Source organism: Teleopsis dalmanni, chromosome 2, assembly GCF_002237135.1.
Source record: "Teleopsis dalmanni isolate 2A chromosome 2, ASM223713v2, whole genome shotgun sequence".
NCBI classification, from domain to species: domain Eukaryota; kingdom Metazoa; phylum Arthropoda; class Insecta; order Diptera; family Diopsidae; genus Teleopsis; species Teleopsis dalmanni.
This window is the reverse complement of record NC_051847.1, coordinates 100,319,374-100,338,709: the sequence shown is the minus strand read 5'-3', so window position 1 is coordinate 100,338,709 and position 19,336 is coordinate 100,319,374. Positions and strand designations below refer to the sequence as shown.

Genomic DNA, 19,336 nt, shown 5'->3' with positions numbered 1-19,336 from the left:
AACAAACTCAATGGACTTTGAACGTTATTGGCACTCCAGAAAAACTAAACACAGAAGTTAAGATAATGCGAGACAATGCTGAGCTTGTCAAATGCAGTGCGGACGTTAATATTCAAGATAAGATGACTGCTGGAAAAGTAAACTTGAATGTTAAGAATGCTTTTACTACAAAGGCAGATTTCAAAATAAATAAGAATGGTAAAGGAGATGTGACAGCTGTGGTTGAAACACAAAAGACTGAACCAAAACATAAGATTGAAATTGCCTCAAAGTTCACCATTCAGTCGCCGAAATTTGATGTAGAGACCTCTATCATATTTGATTCAAATAAAAAGTTCAATTTCAAAACGGAAAATATATTAGATAAACAGAAGCTCACTACAAAAAATATCGCAGAAATCGGTGACAAGAAAATTACATTTGATGCAAACGCATCTGTCAGAGGTGAATGGCAATTAAACGGTGAAGTTCAAGCCAATTTTGTATTAAAATGTCCAGATGGGCATACAATAGATGGTTTAGTAAAACGTAAAGTTCTTACAAATCCTAAAACCGGCTTAGCACAAGGTAACATGGAAATTTCATTAAATGACGCGCGTGGTGACAAGAAGGCTTCTTTTAGCATTAATGGAAATTTGGAGAAATATAGCGTTAAATCTAAAGAAGTTGTGGCAAACGCTCATTTAATTTTCACTAATTATGATAACAAGAAACTTGATGTAACTTATGGTATAAAACACCTTGTAAAAGATGATCATTTTAAAATGCTTGAACTTGGCATTGTTTCCCAAGGGGATCTATTCAAATCTCAACATGACGTGAAGATAAATATAGATGAGTATAACAAGCAAAGCGCAAAATTCCGAGTAAATGCTAAATGTAGCGAAAACATTCAATTAAGTGTTAAAGGCAATTATAATTTGGCCCAGGAAGGTGAACCAACTACATTTGACATAGAGACTGTTGTACAAGCACCAAATTCACAATTTAAAACGTTTGGAGTTAATGCAAACGGAAAGTTGTTGAAGCCGGTTGCCGAAAAGGATGGTAACTATATTGCTCACTTGGTGCTGGATCAAAAACAGGGTACTGGGCAATTCTTTAAATTAAGTTCGCTGTTAGAAGGTAGTCGCAATGACGGAAATTATAATTTGATTCTGGAAACAAATAAAATGCAAGGACCTTTAAAAATTAGCACCACCTTCAAACGTGATCAAACAGTAAATTTGGATGATGGAGTAGCAAGTGGCAAACAAAATTATTCTTTCAACTATGAGTATGCGAATAAATTTGTCAAGTCATCTTCTGATATAAATTTCGTTGCACCCAACTTTGCCGCAGTTCACTTTACTATAGATAGCAGTTTCGATTCTTTTAATGAAATCGATGCAGAAATTGAAATGAAAAAACTTGATGAAAGTAACTATGCAATGAATGTTAAATTTAAACAGCATCACGATATACACAAAATTGACTCGAAATGGTATCACTCTACAAACAAAAATGGTTTCGATATACAAATTGCGCTTCCTAGTGGAAAACCTATTACACTCGTCGGATTGTTTGAAATTTTAGGAGAAAAGAAAGCTAAGCTCTCTGTTGAACTAGAAAATGTTATTAATTTAGATTTTAAAGCTAATGCTGAAGCAGCTTATAAGTCTGTTGATGATTTTTATATTTTAGCTCAGTGGAGTTCGAATAAATTAAAACTTCAAGACTATAATTTAAATATTCAAGCACAATCGAAAAGTATTGCTCTTAGCCTAAAACATGCGCAAGGTGTTGTTTTCTCCGGTTCTGCAACTTACCAACTTAAAAAGGAAACTAATAAATCTATAATTGAAGGCCAAGGGCAAGTCCAATATAATGGTAAAAATGAAAATGTTAACTTCAAACTCATCCGACAAATGTACGAATTAGAGAACGACAGAGAATTCGGATTTTCCTACACGCTTAATAGCAACTTTGGTCCTCTAAATGGAGTGTCTACGATAAAAATAACAAATAAGGAATACAATGTTAAATTATCAGTCTGCGAAGAAAAGAAACAATGTAATAATATTCAATTACAGTCTTTAGTGTCAGTTGATGAAAAAGAACTTGATTCACTACAACACTCTATTTTAATATTGATTGATTTACGACAACTTGGTTATCCCTATGAATTTGAGTTCCAATCTAAAACCTTGAGAAAAGGTATGAAATTCCAGTATAACTTAGATTCAAAAATTCTTTCGAATAACAACTACAAATATCAACTGATTGCCAGCGTGGTTCCTAACAATTCTAAGATACAAATAATTTTACCAAATCGTGAAATACTTTATAGTTCAACTCAACAATTCCCAGCTAATGGAGCACTTTTTGGTCATTATGAGAGTTCAAATTCATTTTATTTCGATAAACTTAATAAGCCTGATGATGTTACACGTGTGGTGTTTATCACTGATATAAGTGGGGTTCAAAACGTTGCTATAAATGCCAAAGGTAATCTTAAGTTTGAACATCCTAGTACGCGAACTTTGAGTCTTTCCGGAAAGTTAGATGCAAATCGTGAAACACAACTTATTGATGCTGAACTAGTATTTGATATATTCCGTCTTCCCGAACAACAAATCGTTGCCAGCAGTCGCACGCAAAATACGGTAAATGGTAAGGGTTTCAACATTACGACCAGTCATATGGTACGTTCTGCTGGATTAGGATTGCAGTATGATTTATCAGGTTATACGGCATTCGCACCTGAACTAAGAGCATTAAGTGCAGGAGTAGATATGCATGGAGGAGCAAACGATCTACAAGGTAGTATTTACTTATATGCCAGCAAGGACAATGCAGAGGCTTCAATTTATGCCATGAACGAACATATTTTGCACGCCAAAACCGAATTTAATCACCAAAACTATGCCATGAAATTTGATTCAAAACTACAATTTTTGAGTCAAAAACCTGTTGCAGTAGTTGCAGATTTGCAACCGACATTTGCAAAGATTGTTTTGAATAGACCAGATCTCTTTGATGCTAGTGTGGAACTCAAGTTGGGAAAAAATTTGAAATTTAATGTAGATACCGCTGGAAAGCAACTTATTACTGGGCAAATTGCTTTAGATTCAACGAATTTCCTGCAGACTTCATATCAAAGCAATCCGGATGACATTAAGTTATTCATGGTAAGATAAACTTAGTAGTTCATTTCATATATATATATATAATTTCCCATATTATCAAACTTACACATTGATCACGAACATTCGAGAATTATATTTATATTTTGAAATAAATTATTTCTTTATGTTGAATTTTTATATGTGTGATTCTCGTTTACCTATTAAAGGAAAAAGCTGAACTTGAAATTAAAAAGGATACGGAAGCTGCACGCGAAAATATTATACATCGATTCCAAAAGCTTCGAGAAGTTTTTGGTAGACAGGCACAGTTAGCCAAAGAAAGTGTTCCAGATTTTACTGAGTTAAGTAAAGCTTACCAAAATAATATAAACGATATTGCACAGGAGTTAGAAAGTGATCCAACACTAAAACAATTTGCTGAGTCTTAGTAAGTAAATTTAAGCATATTATAATACAATTATTTCAAAGTTTCATTTTATTACATATTTGAAGCCGCAAGCTATACAAGGAACTTTCGAAAACCGCTGAAGGAATCGCTCACACAACTGCAGAAATATATAAACAGCTTTATGAAAACTTAAATGCTCTTTATGAAAAATGGGAAATAATTATGAATGAATCAATTATTCCAGTTTGGGAATCATTGGTAGTCAATATTAATGAAGTTGTTGGACAATTACGCATTGAAATATCTAACTATTACACCAAAATTTCGGAATATACTCTGAAGTTACTTGAGCGCTATGGACCAGAACTAAAGAATTACACTAAATCTTTGAATGAAGCTTTGAAACCCTTTAATGAATTTATTCACGAGCTGTCTAAAACTATTATTCATGCCAGTGAAGAAATATTACAAGAAATACAAGAATACATTGTTAACTTACCGACATTTGATGCAATTCGTAATGAACTAAAGGAACAATTTGAAAAACTAAAAGTCTCGGAAAAAGTCATCAAATGGATTAGTGATGTGTTTGAACATCTGCACATTTTACCTCAAACGGAAGAGACTCAAGAATTTCTTCAAAAACTGAAGGAATATATAAATATGAAACTACGGCAAGAGCCAACACAAGATGAAGCTCAAATTGAGGAACTAGTTAAGTTGCTTCTTAAAGCTCTTAGATCTATTTACGATACGTTAGAGTTGTCTAAAAGTGTAAAATTGACGAACTATGGATTAGATTCTGTGCTTCCTACACTACCTTATGTTGCAGATATTTTGAACAAGCTGCCAGCATTGCTGACCTTCCGGGTAAGCGTTTTCAATTCAATACTCAATGAAAATTGGGAAAATATTCTGCGCTTGGACTTTTTCCAATCTTGGATATTATTCAAAGATTTTAATCTTAAGGGGCTCATTGCTGATGGCCATCATATCTTCACTTTTGATGGTCAACACTTCTCATATCCTGGAACTTGTAAATTCATTTTAGCTCAAGACAGCGTAAACAATAACTTCACTGTTGTTGCTCAACTAAATAACGGCAAATTGAAATCAATAATTTTGGCTGACCGTGATGGTAACTTTTTGGAGTTAAGTGACACAGGCGCACTTAAATTTAACGGCAACTTTGTCGAATTCCCGTTACATAGTGTTGATATGCATGCATGGCGTACATATAGCAATATTTGGCTTCGTTCTTCTTATGGCGTCGAGATTATGTGTACAAATGATTTAAAACTTTGCCACGTCAACGTTAATGGTTTTTATACAAGCAAGACTCGTGGACTTCTTGGTAATGGAAATGCTGAGCCTGAAGATGATTTTATTCAAGTAGATGGTACTATAGCTGCTAATTATGTGACATTCAGTAATAATTATGCTTTGGGTAAATGTCAAACTGTCCCAAAACGTGCTGACGTAATTGAGCACACGGACTTGTGCAATAAAATATTTGGCTTGGATTCACCATTAGCACTTGGTTATATATTTGAAAATAACTTACCCTATCGTAAAGCTTGTGACATAGCTGTAACGGATGCCGCAGAAAAAGAAAAGGAAACAGCAGCATGCACAATTGCTTCAGCTTATGGTTCTACTCTTCAATCGAAGGAACATATCATAATGTTACCTCCACAATGTCTTAAGTGTTCAGGAGCTGCCGGTCAACGTGACTTGGGCTCAGAATTTACTGTGAAATTACCTAATAAACAAGCCGATGTAGTTTTCGTCATTGATGTAGATGTATCGCCTGCCGTATTAAATAATCTTGTAGCTCCTGCCGTAACGGAAATACGTGAGACACTTAAAACACGCGGATTTAATGATGTGCAAATCAGTGTTGTAGCTTATAACGAGTCAGAACGATATCCAGCTTTACTCACAAGTGGTAAAGGAAAAGTAAATTACCAGGGTAGTATTGTCGACTTGCAACTCAACGGGCCGAAGAATTCAAATTTAAGAAGTCTGATAACTGATGTGGTCGATGAGAAAAACATTTTAGATTTATACGACATTATTGAACGTATTGTAAAACATGTTGTTCCGCAATCAGATTCAAAAGCTTTTAACCTGGCTCTTCAATACCCATTCAGATCTGGCGCAGTAAAAAGTATTATTGCAATTCGAAGTCAGCCATTAGAATTTGGAAATATGGTAAGATATATGAGAAATACATTAAAATTAATAATAAATAATATTCATTTTTAATCACAGTTCAAATTTGTACGAGCACACCTCACTGAAGCAGTCACAAATTTCGATGGTGCTTTTGTGCATCTTCTTAGCCCTGTTAACAAAATGTCACTTGAAGGCGTGGCGGATGAAAAATTAATCGGTATGTTTTTGATGTAATTTTTTAAGAAGTTTATACTTAAAAATGTTAAACACATTTATTTCAGGCTTTAACTCAAGACTTGTCGCAACGGTTGACGGAAAAGATGCTAAAAAGCGATCGAAGCTACAATTCGAAAATAACTTAGGAATTGATGTCGTGTTAAATAATGGTGGATGGATATTTAATACGCAAAACTTCGACACGCTAAACCCGCAAGATAAAAAGAAAATGTTAAATCAGGTTACGAACTCAATAGCCGACACACTTTTTAAAACGGATATAGTTAGTGAATGTAAGTGTTTACCAGTACTTGGATTATATGCTCAGCATAAATGTTCCATAAAATCTTCCACATTTTTGCCAAACAAAAAGATTAAAGCTACATAAAAATATCATTCAAAAACAAACATTAAATAAAATATTAAGAAACAAATAAATAATTAAAAAAATTATAAGTAGTTTTCTTTATTTAAGAACACTAACAATAAGATTTTGGCGACGGTCAAATCATATTGATACTAATAATAGAGATTTCGCTATTTGAAAGTCTTCTTTTTTTTACTCGTGCACGGTGTTGTGTGAGTCTATATTGCAACTGCCAGTCATGGCATGTCTTAGGATTAAATTTTGCTTTCTTTTTTTAATCGCCATTTTTGTCTGATAGGGTTTATTTATGAAGCCATTCTTCCCTTCCACGGTTTAATCAACAATTTTATTAAATAAATTTAAACCAATATTTTCAAACTCTGAAGTTGACTTTTTAAACCTACTGAAGTTTATAATTGGTAATATATAAGAAAATAAACTCTAGAATTTTTCACAATTTTTACATATTGTTCGTTGCATCTAGCTATATTTATAAAGTGGCCGACCACTCGTATGCCGATTCATTGATGCATGTTTCCTATCAATTCCTACCAATTTTTCTCTGAATAATCATTTGGAGTACCTTTTATATTGGATTTCTTATGATATGCCATAGGTAGGTTGTTTTCCTTTTTTTATAGTTGTTAACAATTCTTAAAACTTTATTGTTTGTAACATGATCCGTCCATTGAATTTTGAGATTTCTTCGAAAAATCCATAACTCAAATGCGTCGAGCTTGTTAATATCAACAATTTTTCAAAACTAAATATAAAAATATTTGGTTGTGATTACGCGTAATATAATAAATGCACATAAGTAGAACTTTTTTGCTCACCAAGTCGCAGTAATTTTTTGTTGTTGTTTGCATTGCAACGCTCTGATCTGAGATCTGAGGACGATTTCTTCATCCCCCTCATTGAAACGACCCAGGACTATCGTTGATCCCCAGCACCATAAGCAAGTTGATGAGCAACTTGCGTCTGTTTTAAAATCCGTTGCAGCCTTTAAGGCTGACAACGCACGGCTTCTTACTGAGAATACCTTCCTTGCCTTCTTCTCCACAGCTGCCGTCTGTAGCATTACTAGTCCCCCCAAGCCTGCGCCAAAGTCCAAATATCTGTCTAGCACTAAGCCCATTTCCAAGCCTTCTTTAGCTCCCAAGGTTCTTGTGGGACCCAATCCCTTCACTTTCTCTACTGTTCCCTCGGCTTTGGCCACTAAGTCTTTGACGCCACCAGCCATTACAGCCCTTAGCGTCAATGTCAAGGAGCTTGACATGAGCTTGACGTGAGCAGAAAGTTGTCAGTTATGCTTCCATTCCCTCAGAGAACAGAATCACCTCTGTCCTCCTCAAGAATTTCCTCTCGTCCTATGACACGGATGACCTTGTGTCGGCCTTGGCGACTGATCTTCCGGAATTCTCATTTTCTCATTTTCAAAGGTCTCCAAGTTCACAACCCCTTCGCGCTATACAAAGCGCAACCCCTCACGATATATTAATTTCAACATTTGGAAGCTTTATCCTGCCTCGTCCACTGACATTAAGAACCTTCTTAGTGTTAAACGACTTCCATAGCCTAACATTATCATTTCCCTCGAGCAGAAATCTCGCAACGAGATCCCTCAGTGCTCTAACTGTTAGCACTACTTCCGCACAGCTAAGCTGTGTAACTACCCCCACCGTTGTGTACGCTGCGTTGAGTCCCACCCTAGCGGCGAGTGTCAACTTCCTCCTACAACTTTTGACTCCAGCGGCTAGACTGGTCATCTGGCCAATTACCGCTGCTCCAAATACAAGGAGCTGCGTTCTCTTCGTCCCAATAAAACTCGTGCTCAAAAAATCCCTCTCCCCCCCCTCATGTCTATTGACTTAAGGGCTCCAACAAATTTCGTGAGAAATGGCGTCTCATTCGCCTCTGCGGATGCAACCCCTTCTCCCATTTCGCTGTCTAAGGCAGCTAAACCTTCCTCTATCCGTTGCTCCTGAGCCTGGCTCCTTTCTCCCTGATATTCAGGGATTCTTCGCCTTTGTTGCAGGCATTAAACAATAGTATAGCCTTTTGCTCCATTCTGACAAGAAAGTCTTTCTTGTCCAGAAAGTCCTTGAATTGGCATTGAGATGAATGATCTAAGCATCATTCTCATTAATGTCAATTCTATACACTCCAATCTTAGGCGTATTCTTTTCGTAGATTTTGCTGAACGCAACAACTCCCACATCATCCTTATGACTTGACTGAAACACGTCTCAATATCAGAGACATTGTAGATGTCAGAGAATATAATTTTATCCGGTTCGATAGGGACGGCGTCGGTGGGGGAGTCGCCATTTTGGCAAAAGACTCCCTCCAATTTTCTAGGAATGACCTCCCTTCAATTGTTTCTCCTAAGGCGGTTGGTATTACTCTTTCTCTCTCCAACCGCCCTGATCTCAACATCTTTTGCATCTACTACACACACTCTATTGCTTCTTCCATTTACTCTTCTTTGTCTCCTAACCTTTTCCTTATCGGTATTGACTTTAATAGTAAGTACCCCTTTTGGAATAATTCTGCCTCTTGTTTTAGTAGCACTAGGCTCTTCAACTGGCTGACAAGTAGCTCAGTAAGCCCTATTCTAAGTGTGGTGGCTCCCTCGGTTCCGACTCATGGCAATAGTATCATTGACTTTTTCTTAGCGGGATATCTGACCACCAAGCGGTAAGGCTTGCGCTTCACGACTGCAAAGTTGCCCTGCCTGCTCTCGCATATTTTTTCACTTTCCCAGCACCAACAGGTCGGAGTTCAACCTCACTTTCGACCAGCTCTTTTTTCAACCATGCGTACAACACTGGTTCCTTCCCCCAGCCATAGAGGAATGCCATAGTATGTCCCATTGCTGAAAGTGGCAAACCCAAAGCTAACCCCTTTCGCTATCGTCCCATCTCCCTCCTTAACTCTGTCAGTAAGGTCAATAAGACTTTCATAGCAAGCAAGCTGAAGTCCTTTTCCTTAGGGAATAATATTATTCCTTCTTATCAGTTTGGCTTTACGTGGAAACCTCCACTTTCCATGGCCTGCATCATATTTAAAATGAGATAGGTATAGGCTTTTTCAGTAAGCTGCCCACTGTGGCACTTAGCCTTGACATTGAAAGCCTTTGATATTGTCTGGTTTGAAGGTTTAATTTTAAAGCTTCACCAGTTCAGCTTCTCCTCTACGCTCTGCAGTGTGGTCCAGCAATTTCCAACAATGTCCAACAGAACCTTTCAGGTTCGAGTCGATTCCTCTCTGTCTCGTGATTTTCCCATCGATGCCGGCGTCCCCCAGGGCTCGGTTCTTGGACTCCTTCTTTTCAACCTGTTTCTAGCAGACATTTCTCTCCTGCGGGCCCTATTAAGCAAATCTGCTTTGCAGACGACTCCCTTGTCTTCATGCGATCTTCTAATCCTTAAGATCTCTTCTTGACTACTATTTCAGGTGGGATATTAAACTCAACCTTTCCAAGATTTCTGCCATTGCCTTTCTTGGCCAGCAGCGTGATCGCCCCAGAGGTTTTAGCACCTCGAACATTAAGCTTAGGCTTAACAATTTCTCCATTCAGCTTGCCCCCAAGCTGAAATATCTTGACATTGTTTTCTCATCCCACCATAACTTTATTCCACATGTTGACTATGCCATCCATAACGCACGGTTCAGACACACTCAATTCAATACTCCACCCGAAGACACAACCAGTTTAACTACTAAGCTAAGCTGCTCTGCTATAAGCAGCTTATTCGTTCTCTCCTTACCTATGCTTTCCTTATTTGGCCTACCATCACTTCTGCTCAGATGGAAAGAATCCGCCTGTTTGAGCGGACACTCCTCCGTGATTGCACCAACTATAAGCGCAAGGTTAATGGCAAGCACTTGTCTATCTCCACTCTTTTTGACAATGCCAAGATCATTCGTATTGACGACTACCTCTTGACTACCTCGCCTGTAGGTACCTCACTCGGCTCCATGACCTCCCTCCTCTAGTTCAGGTACCCTCCCAGTAGACCTTGTTCAAACTTTACGCTTTAAACCTCCTCACTACCTATCCCTATCCCATCTATTCTCCTTTACAATCGCGGCTTTCGTGACCCTAGTCACAAAGCTTCTCACTGACCCTACCCCCGCTATCTAGCCCTAACCCCACCTCTTTCATTATTACCCTTTCCACTTAGTTCATGCCCTTGCTTTCTGGTTTGGATGAACCTAGTTCACTAGGTATTAAGTCTATCTACTTACTCTCCCCCCTAATTACTGGAATGCAGTTTTCACATTGCTGTGGAAGTCTTCTCCATTCATTCCTAAGAGGAACCCACAAAAACGGGTTCAAGTCTCACACTGCGGCATTCGATGATTTCCACCATCACAACAGCTGAGGTAAATACTTATTATTGTAAATTAATTAAATAATTAATTTGGAGGTACACTCCAAAGTATACAGTTTTCTTTAACTTTTTTTATTTATTCTTGGAAAAAATATTTAACGTTATTGAGGCGTTTTGTTTCTATATTGTTGCACTCAATTTTATTTTTTTTATTTCCTAACCAAATTTCTAAGTCTTGTGTTGCTGCCTAGTATACCCTGTGTATACACCCCAGCCTTGGAAAAGGCCGGAAAGGTCATTACAGAACTTGAATACAATTAAAATATTAAACATAAAATTCGTTGTGCAATTACAAAGATTAAATTTTTACTTAATTTTATTTTAACTGTAATTATATATTAAAAGTTATACATCACAAATTCCAAAATAGAATCAAATTAATAGAAGAAAATAAAACTTCATTGTATACACAAATTGTTATTAATTTTTTACTAACATAATACAAACAGCTTACTAATATAATATAAATGAAATTACAATAACCAATATAATATAGACGAAATTACAATATTAGATGAAACCGTATTATAGAGACATTACCTTCTTAAGAGCTCAGACTGAACTAAATTACTTGTGCCATGACACGCGTGCTTATCTTGATTTTTCAAACAAGACTTTCAAGTGAATTTGCTTGTTAGCTTCGCTACATCACTCCCCTGCCAGTGCTTGAGTTATGTATGATGTCACGATAAGTTGAAGGTGACGTGTTTTCTCGGAATGCCTGTGGTTCTTCCGCTCCCTTTCAAGTTGTTAGTGTTGGCATTTAATGGAATTTTAAGAGAGGATTGTGTATCTATTGCGAATATTAAAAAGTTCGGATACAAATTGACGGCCTTGGTCAGTGGTGATTTGCGATAGCATTCCGAAGTGTATTATCCAGCCATTAATTAGTGCGTTAGTAACTGTTGAAACGTGGATGGGTTTGATGCTGGCCATCTACTAAATCGATCAATACAGGTAAACCAGTATGTATATCCATTTATGGTCCAATGAGGTCGATATGGATTACTGCGAACTGTTGCTCTGGCGTTGTAAAGCTGTCAATTGCAGTTTTGTTGTGCCTGATAAACTTTGCACGTTGAGACGAAATGCATGTTCGTACCATTCGGGCGATGTCCTGCTTCATATTTGGCCTCACGTACCGCTTAATAAGGAGTTGATAGTTTCAAGATGATTTAGGGATAAATGAATGTGCATTCTTTATTGACATGTCACAGGCGATGGATATTGTTGCGCCTGGAATAGGTGCAAATTTGAGTTGCAGCGCAGTATTGCAGGTGGTCAAGAAATCGAGCCAACAATTTAAAATAGAGTTCTTCTTAGCTGATCACTTCGATAAATTGGCCAATGAAATTAAGGTGTCAAAATTGACGTGAAGATGCTTAGTCTAGTTTTTGCAGAAACACGTATGTTATGTGATTGGCTTATGATCGGTTAAAACAGTACATTGTCTTCCTTCTAAAATATGTCTGAATGCTTTACCGACTGATATATTGCAAGAAATTTACTGTCTTAAGTATTATAGCACTTCTGCGTATCAGTCATTCGCTTGGAATAGAATCCTAATGGTTCCATTTAATCGTTGCGAATGTGGTGAATTGCTGCACCAACGGCGAAGTTACTGGCGTCTACGTGTAGAACTAAATGTGCTTGTGCTAATTGATGTGCCTGAGTTACTGTATTGGCTATTGCTTGCTTCCATTGTTCAAATGCGACTTCTTGTCGTTTTTTTGTTGCCTTTGATAACAGCTTGTAACTGACCTTGCATCACTGCTGCGTTGGGAAGAAATCGCCGATAAAAGTTCGGTATGGCCAAAAATCTATGTAGTTCGTATGCATGTGCCGACTTGTGAAACTTTGTAATGTGATTGATCTTCTCTGTTGGAGGACTGACACCATTTTTTTTTTCACGATGACCTAGGAACGTCACTTTAATATTGGCAAAAAAAAATACATTTATTCACAATGATTTTTAACCCGTGCTGGTAGAGGCGTTGAAATCCGAATGTCATCAAGTTAAATTCGAAAAAGTCAAACGGTGTTATAATTATGGTTTTTTTCTTCTCCTCTGTAGCTATCGGCATATTAAAGTATGCTTTTTCGATGTCAATAATAGTGTAGATCGATTTACCGTTGAATGTAGGTGCAAAGTTTTGGATGTGTAGGATAGGGTATACCGCATGTTGCTACGTGCCAATCTTTTTATGAGCCATATTTAACGGATTGGCCCTTTGAAGGGGTGCAAATTCCTTGACTTAACATGTGCTCGAATTCTGAACGGGCTATCTGCAATATACTTGGGATCAGCCGCCGACCGCTTGAGAGAACAGTACGTCCGCTAGTGTAGATACGATGTTGAACCGTTGTTTTTGTTGTATCCAACGAATTAAATAAAGGGTAGTCAGGTCTTTGAATTTGGACAGGAGTTGCTGATATTTATTGTCGCTGTTGATTGAAGAGACTGGAGAGTAGGTTATAATTACAGCAATGCACAAAGTCTGATACTTTGTTTGGTTATCCCTTGTTAACGACGCCGACCACTAACATAAAACTTTTAAGGAAGTCGGCACCTAATATTGGCTTTGATACATCTGCGATGGTGAAATACCAAGCGAAATTGAACCTCAGGCCCAGGTTCAATGCTAGAAGTTTACAACCATATGTTTTAAAGTGCGACCCATTCGCTGCGAACAGTGTACTTCTGGTGGGCTTAGGCTTAGGATTTGGAATTACTGCCATTGGTAAAACCGAGAAATCTGCGTCCGTATCCACTAGAAACTTGAGTTGAGTCTTCTAGTCTACTATGAACAGATAACTTGACTTGCAACAACCAGCTTCATCCACCGTCTCTGACCAAGCTCTTCTTGTTTTCCGATGCGTTGTAATTGCAAGGTTTGACACATTTGATTGCTTTGGCACTAAACCTGTAATGATAAAAACAGAGGGTTTTCTTACTGACCCGGTTTGTGGAACGCATGCGAATGTGCTGAACTGGATCACGATCTCGAGATCGGAACCGAAGTGGTCTGGTTATATGCTGTCGCTGCTTTACTTCTGCTATATAATTGCTTAACTGCAATACGGTGTCTTTTAGAGCTTCCATTTCTTCTATTGATGATGACTGCAATGGTTGAGAAATTTTTGAGCTCTCTACTGCAACTATGGAACCATAACTCTACATCTCCATCATTTTATCAGCTTAAAGCGCACATTTGTCAAGGACACGACTAGACACCACTGCTCGCACTGCAACAGGCAATCGATCTAACCAAAATTATTCTAATGTGCCATCGTTCATAGCTTCTGCTGCCAAGTCACGCATCGTCAAAGTAACTGTGACGACTTGTCGTCGTAGAGTTCACATTTCAGTATAAGTCTGCGTAGCCTTTTGTTCTCAGAGTCCGCAAAATCTTGGATAAGGCGATTCCTTTTTGCATAACACTTGTCTTGTGCTAGAGGTGATCTTATAATGTCCGCAACATTTCGTAGTGTAGAACTATCTAATAATCCAATAACGTAGTCGTATTTAATCTGGTCTTAGGTGATATGCGCATTGCGAAATTGTGCCTCCATCTGCAAGAAGTATGAATCTGGGTCGCATTTGCTGAACACTGGCGGCTTGTCACCAATATGCTAAATTAAATTATTATTTCTTATATTTTATATTTAAAATAATTGTACAAAACTCTGACTGTTATAATTTTCTCTTATATCTTTAACATGTAGAAATTTTAAGTTCAATTTATAAAATGTGTTTTCATCAAAAATAAACGCGATGTATCCCGCCATTTCGCAAAGTCGAATCCGCATGGTTGCATTTTCGTGTATATATTTCCGTGTTCTTTACACATATAAAAAATTTCTGCCGGTGCTGTGTCTTTCTGTATGGTCGTACTAATTGCTGTACTTACTGCCTCGCAGTCACTCGTCATGTTTCAGCTTTTCAAAGTTTGATTTGCGGGGATCTGCTGCTTCCACACACTTCTAACTAGCTTACTAACATAATATAAATGAAATTACAATAACTAATGTAATATAGATGAAATTACAATATTAGATGAAACCACAATACGTTAACCGTATTGTAGAGATACGCAGAGAGCAGAAATCACCTATACAGTACAAGACAGTGAGCCACAAAATGAAATACTTGAGGTTAGCAGGCAAGAACTGGAAGCGGTATGCAAAGACATAGAATTAAACAAAGCAACAATATTAGATGAAACCACAATATCTTAACCGTATTGTAGAGATACGGAGAGAGCAGAAATAACCTATACAGTACAAGACAGTGAGCCACAAAATGAAATACTTGAGGATAGCAGGCAAGAACTGGAAGCGGTATGCAAAGACATAGAATTAAACAAAGCACCCGTGGTTGATGGAATACCAAACTTGACACTAAAAATGGCCACAGAACTCAACGCTGATTCATTCAGGAAAGTGTTAGCCGCACATATAAAGAAGAGAACATATCCCCGGATATGGAAAATACAAAGATTGGTGCTTATACCGAAACACAATAACGCGCAAGTTATATATGATTGCTGCGGCTGGTAAGCTTCTGGAAAAAACAATCAGCTGAAGGCTAGAAGAAGCCTTGAAAAGCAACGGTTTGTCAGATCAAGATTTTCGTTTTCAAAAAGCACTCTCCTTAATAGGCGCTGTGGAAGCAGTTGGGTCGAAGGAGACAAAGAATACTGTATCATCATTACATTAAATGTCAAAAATGTATTAATTCGGCTGACTGGGACATTATACTATCGGTACTGGGTGCAATATTAAGAACGTCATGTATGAGGGAGTGCTGACGCTTGAGCTCCCAAAAGGTGCAGAAATCATTGATTTCGAGGTTGACATCACCCTAGCGGTTAGACGGAAATATATTGAAAAAATAGAAACAATGTGCAAGGATGCCGTCACTATAGTAAGCAGCTGGATCACAAACGTACGCATTAAGCTTGCTGACCATAAAACTGAAGTTCTTATAAGCAGTAGGAAAATGATCGAGTTCACTACAATAACAATTGGAAATGAGTAAGTCACATCAAAACACCTTTAAAAAGCACCTCCAAAATGTTGCTGCAAAATGTGCGAAAACAACGTGTGTACTATCGCAAATAATGTTCAATATAGTTGAACCTAGATAACAGAAAATCAGTTATTGATAAATGCGGCTCCTATATGGGTAGATTCACTGAACAAAAACACGTGCTAACTGCCAGAAGCTAACTGGACACGGCTGCTTCAGAGCATATCTTTTTAAGTTCAAACATCTCAATGAGGACACGTGCGTGTCCATATACAAAACTAATGGTGAAATATGTGTTCATCGATTATCCGAGATATGAGAACTATCGCAGCTCTTTGGTAAGAGTAACAAACAAACAGATCATACCTGATAACATCATCTACCTGATGTTGATGTCAACAGAAAACTTGAACCTGGTATGTCTATTTGCAAAAGAAATCATAGAAAGACAGATAGCAGTAGAGAGAACTAGATATGCAAAACTAGATGGCAGCAATCGCTGAATCACCACCCTCCGAAGTAATACATAAGTGTGGTTCCGAATGAATGAATGGAGAGAGAGAATTTTATGCTCGCACAGCACTGTGCCACATAATATTCTCTATGCACACGAGTATGCTTTTCTAATATTACGCTTTCAGAAATTTGTTTAAAATAGTAAATTTTTGTTTTTCTGAAAATTTTGAAAGGATTGATATTCCCGATCGTTGAAATCGTAACGTATGTTAAAAATTGCACATAAATTAACATATAACATATTATTTAAAATAATACCTACCCCTACTTTGATACGAAAACATAAGATTTTTAAATACAAATTCAGTAAGTAATCTTAAAGTATTTGTTGGATTAGTTTTGCACTAGTTTGAAAGAGATAACTCGCATGGGCCGTAAACTAGATATTTTTCTTCCTAAAAAATATGTATTAACATTAAAATATTGTGATTAAACAATAAAAGCAGAGCAGTTAAAGAAATTGGTAGCAGTTGCTTTAACGGTTCTACCAAAGTCATTACTAACCTCGAGTGGACATCGAGACATAGCATAGATTAAATAATCTTCTGCAAAGCAAAGCTGTTTAACGTTACACAGAGTGATAGAGAAGTTCGACGTAAAAACATTAAAAAGCAATATATTCTTTTAGAACTGTAGCAGTATCAGGAAAAGTTTAAGCAGTTTGGAACCACCCAAATTTGATTAATTCTGTTAGTTAAGAATTGAAAAACTACACTACAAACGGGAGTAGAGAAGTTGATTGACATTAACTCAACTGGGTACAGGTATAAAATTAAGACCGAAATTTCTAGAACCATACAGAATTGTAGAAAAGTTGTAGAAGGTCCGAATAATACCAATAATGTAGCAGAGAATATGAAAAAATGAGGAATAGCCGAGTTGTGGGGTTGACACTCTGTTTTAGATGAGACGCGAACAAATATGCAATATAAAGAGTAGTAGTTAAAATTAGGTTGTTGAACGCGATGGTCGATTGTAATGAAGAATACATATACGTCGTGGAGTTTTTCTAAGAAGTAACCTTATCAATTTCTTAAAAACAAAAAATTATTACAGCAATTGATAATGGAGCAAAAAGAATTGACGTTGCGAAACAATTCGAGATCGCACCGTCAACACTTATTTCAATTCTACAAAAAAAAGAATTTATTAAGAGAGCATCCTCATGCAGTAATGTAAGGCGTCAGAAAAGCAATAAACATAAATAATTTTAAAGGAAGCAATGGTTGAATTCATAGGTTCAAAAAGCGACACAACATCACAATTAAAAAATTGTGCGGTGAGAGTTCAACGGTTGATGAAGGCGTAAGTGTTGCGTGGAAAGAAAAGTTGAGTGAATTGATTAAAGATTACGATGCTGAAGACATTTTTAATGCAGGTGAAACTGGCATTTTTTTATAAATGGTTACCAGACTTATTGCTTTAGGAATGAAAAATGTCATGGTGGTAAGCATAGTAAAGAACGAGTTACTTTATTACTTGGTGTAAACAAGGATGGCATCAAAAAATTCGTAACACTACTAATTGGAAAGTTTGCAAATCCAGGGTGCTTCAAGGATATTCGCAGCTTTCCAATGCTTTACCGTCACAATAAGAAGGCGTGGATGACAATGGATTTATAGCAACGAATAGCTTCAGATGCTAAATGATAGCATGAAAGCTAAAAATCGAAAGATATTGTTATTTATGGATAATTTTACAGCCCATATTGGCTCCCCTAATCTCAGTCACTTAAAAATAATCTTTTTGCCAGTAAACACCACTTCCAAACTGCAGCCTCTTGACCATGGTGTTATAAAAAATTATAAATTATTTTATTACAAGGAAATGGTTATTAATTAAGTTAGACCGATTATTAATTAAGTTTAGAAAAATTAAGTTTAAACAATTATAAACTTTTTAAAGTTAAAACTTGATCTTTCTCCATATAAAATAAAAATGACCTTTTATTTATAAAATTTAAGAAAAATGAAAACAAGATGGCAACTCATATTCGAATAGTGAGTCATCATATATTATAAAATTTTTTTCAAGTTCGGTGGATGTTTTGAGCGTAAAAAAAAGTAGGCTAACGACTGTACGTCTTTTAGAGCAACCAGAAAAGACAAAATAAGTTGAAATATGAAAGTTTGAAGAAAAAAGAATAGACGGTAAGAGTGCAGAAAATATATGAAAAGGTCGACGTTTTATTTTTTAGAAACAAAAGAAAGACTTTTCCTTAATATAAAATTTTGTGTTCAAATAAAATTGTTGAAGTAAAAATAATACTGAAACATTATATCTATTTCAAGTTATTTATTAATTTTAAAGAAATGTAAATATGCATAGTTAAATATATCAATGTGAATTAAATAAATTACATAAAAAAAATTCGCTTTCATTAACGAAGATCAAGCAACCAGTGCTGTCATCGTCTGAAATTAGGAGTTATTATTAATATACATATTCATTGAAACGAATCCGACAAGACTTAGTTATATCATAAATTTCGATTCTGCGTAGTCGTTTGAAATCATTAGATTCTGATAAACAGTTGAATGGTCGGTTCTTGATGTGTATAACTCTTTATTGCTCTGATTTACGACAATCGCCAACACAAGATTTTCTTTAATACTAATACTATAATACTATAATATTATTTCCTAACAAAATATCATTTTCAGAAAACAATTTCTAGATTTACTTAGACTCTAATTCGTAACATTGCCCTCTACCTATACTTGTTCGTCCCGAACAAGTCTCACTATATCACTGTGACATCGTGCCAACAGTTTCAGATGAATCAATTTTATCTTGATGCCTTACCACTGGATTTGACATACCACGTCATTCACTCTGGTTATAACTCTATTTGTTCCTTCCCAATATGATTGCTATTTCAGAGACAACCTCTTTTTTCGTTGACGGTTATAAAGCCAGAGCCGGTTCCCCTCATGAAAATCTTTCGAGTTTATCCGTAAATCGTACCTGGATGTCATTTTGTCGCCGGTACCCTTCTCATGAACCGATGAAGCTTATCTAACTGATCTCGTTTGGCTCCACTCCTTCGTGTTACCCCAAACTTTAAATCGCCTGGTAACTTCACGTTAGTGTCAGAAAACTGTTCTAGCT

At 36.6% G+C, this 19,336-nt stretch overlaps 1 protein-coding gene across 1 annotated transcript; it reads left to right on the top strand.

Annotated features, from left to right (window-relative positions):
* The first annotated feature begins 6 nt into the window (after window positions 1-6).
* On the top strand, window positions 7-6,361 carry LOC119680978 (apolipophorins-like). The gene is made up of 5 exons (XM_038094027.1): window positions 7-3,170; window positions 3,335-3,555; window positions 3,621-5,730; window positions 5,791-5,911; window positions 5,976-6,361. Exons 1-5 carry the CDS (start codon window positions 66-68, stop codon window positions 6,296-6,298), a joined length of 5,880 nt encoding a protein of 1,959 aa, XP_037949955.1. The 5' UTR covers window positions 7-65; the 3' UTR covers window positions 6,299-6,361.
* The last annotated feature ends 12,975 nt before the right edge of the window (window positions 6,362-19,336 follow it).

Bases quoted from the DNA above. Each gene is read 5' to 3' on its own strand.
- LOC119680978 (XM_038094027.1), top strand. From the start codon at position 66: ATGCGAGACAATGCTGAGCTTGTCAAATGCAGTGCGGACGTTAATATT. The intron at 3,556-3,620 runs GTAAGTAAATTT...ACATATTTGAAG, and splicing joins AAACAATTTGCTGAGTCTTA to CCGCAAGCTATACAAGGAAC. The intron at 5,731-5,790 runs GTAAGATATATG...TTTTAATCACAG, and splicing joins CATTAGAATTTGGAAATATG to TTCAAATTTGTACGAGCACA.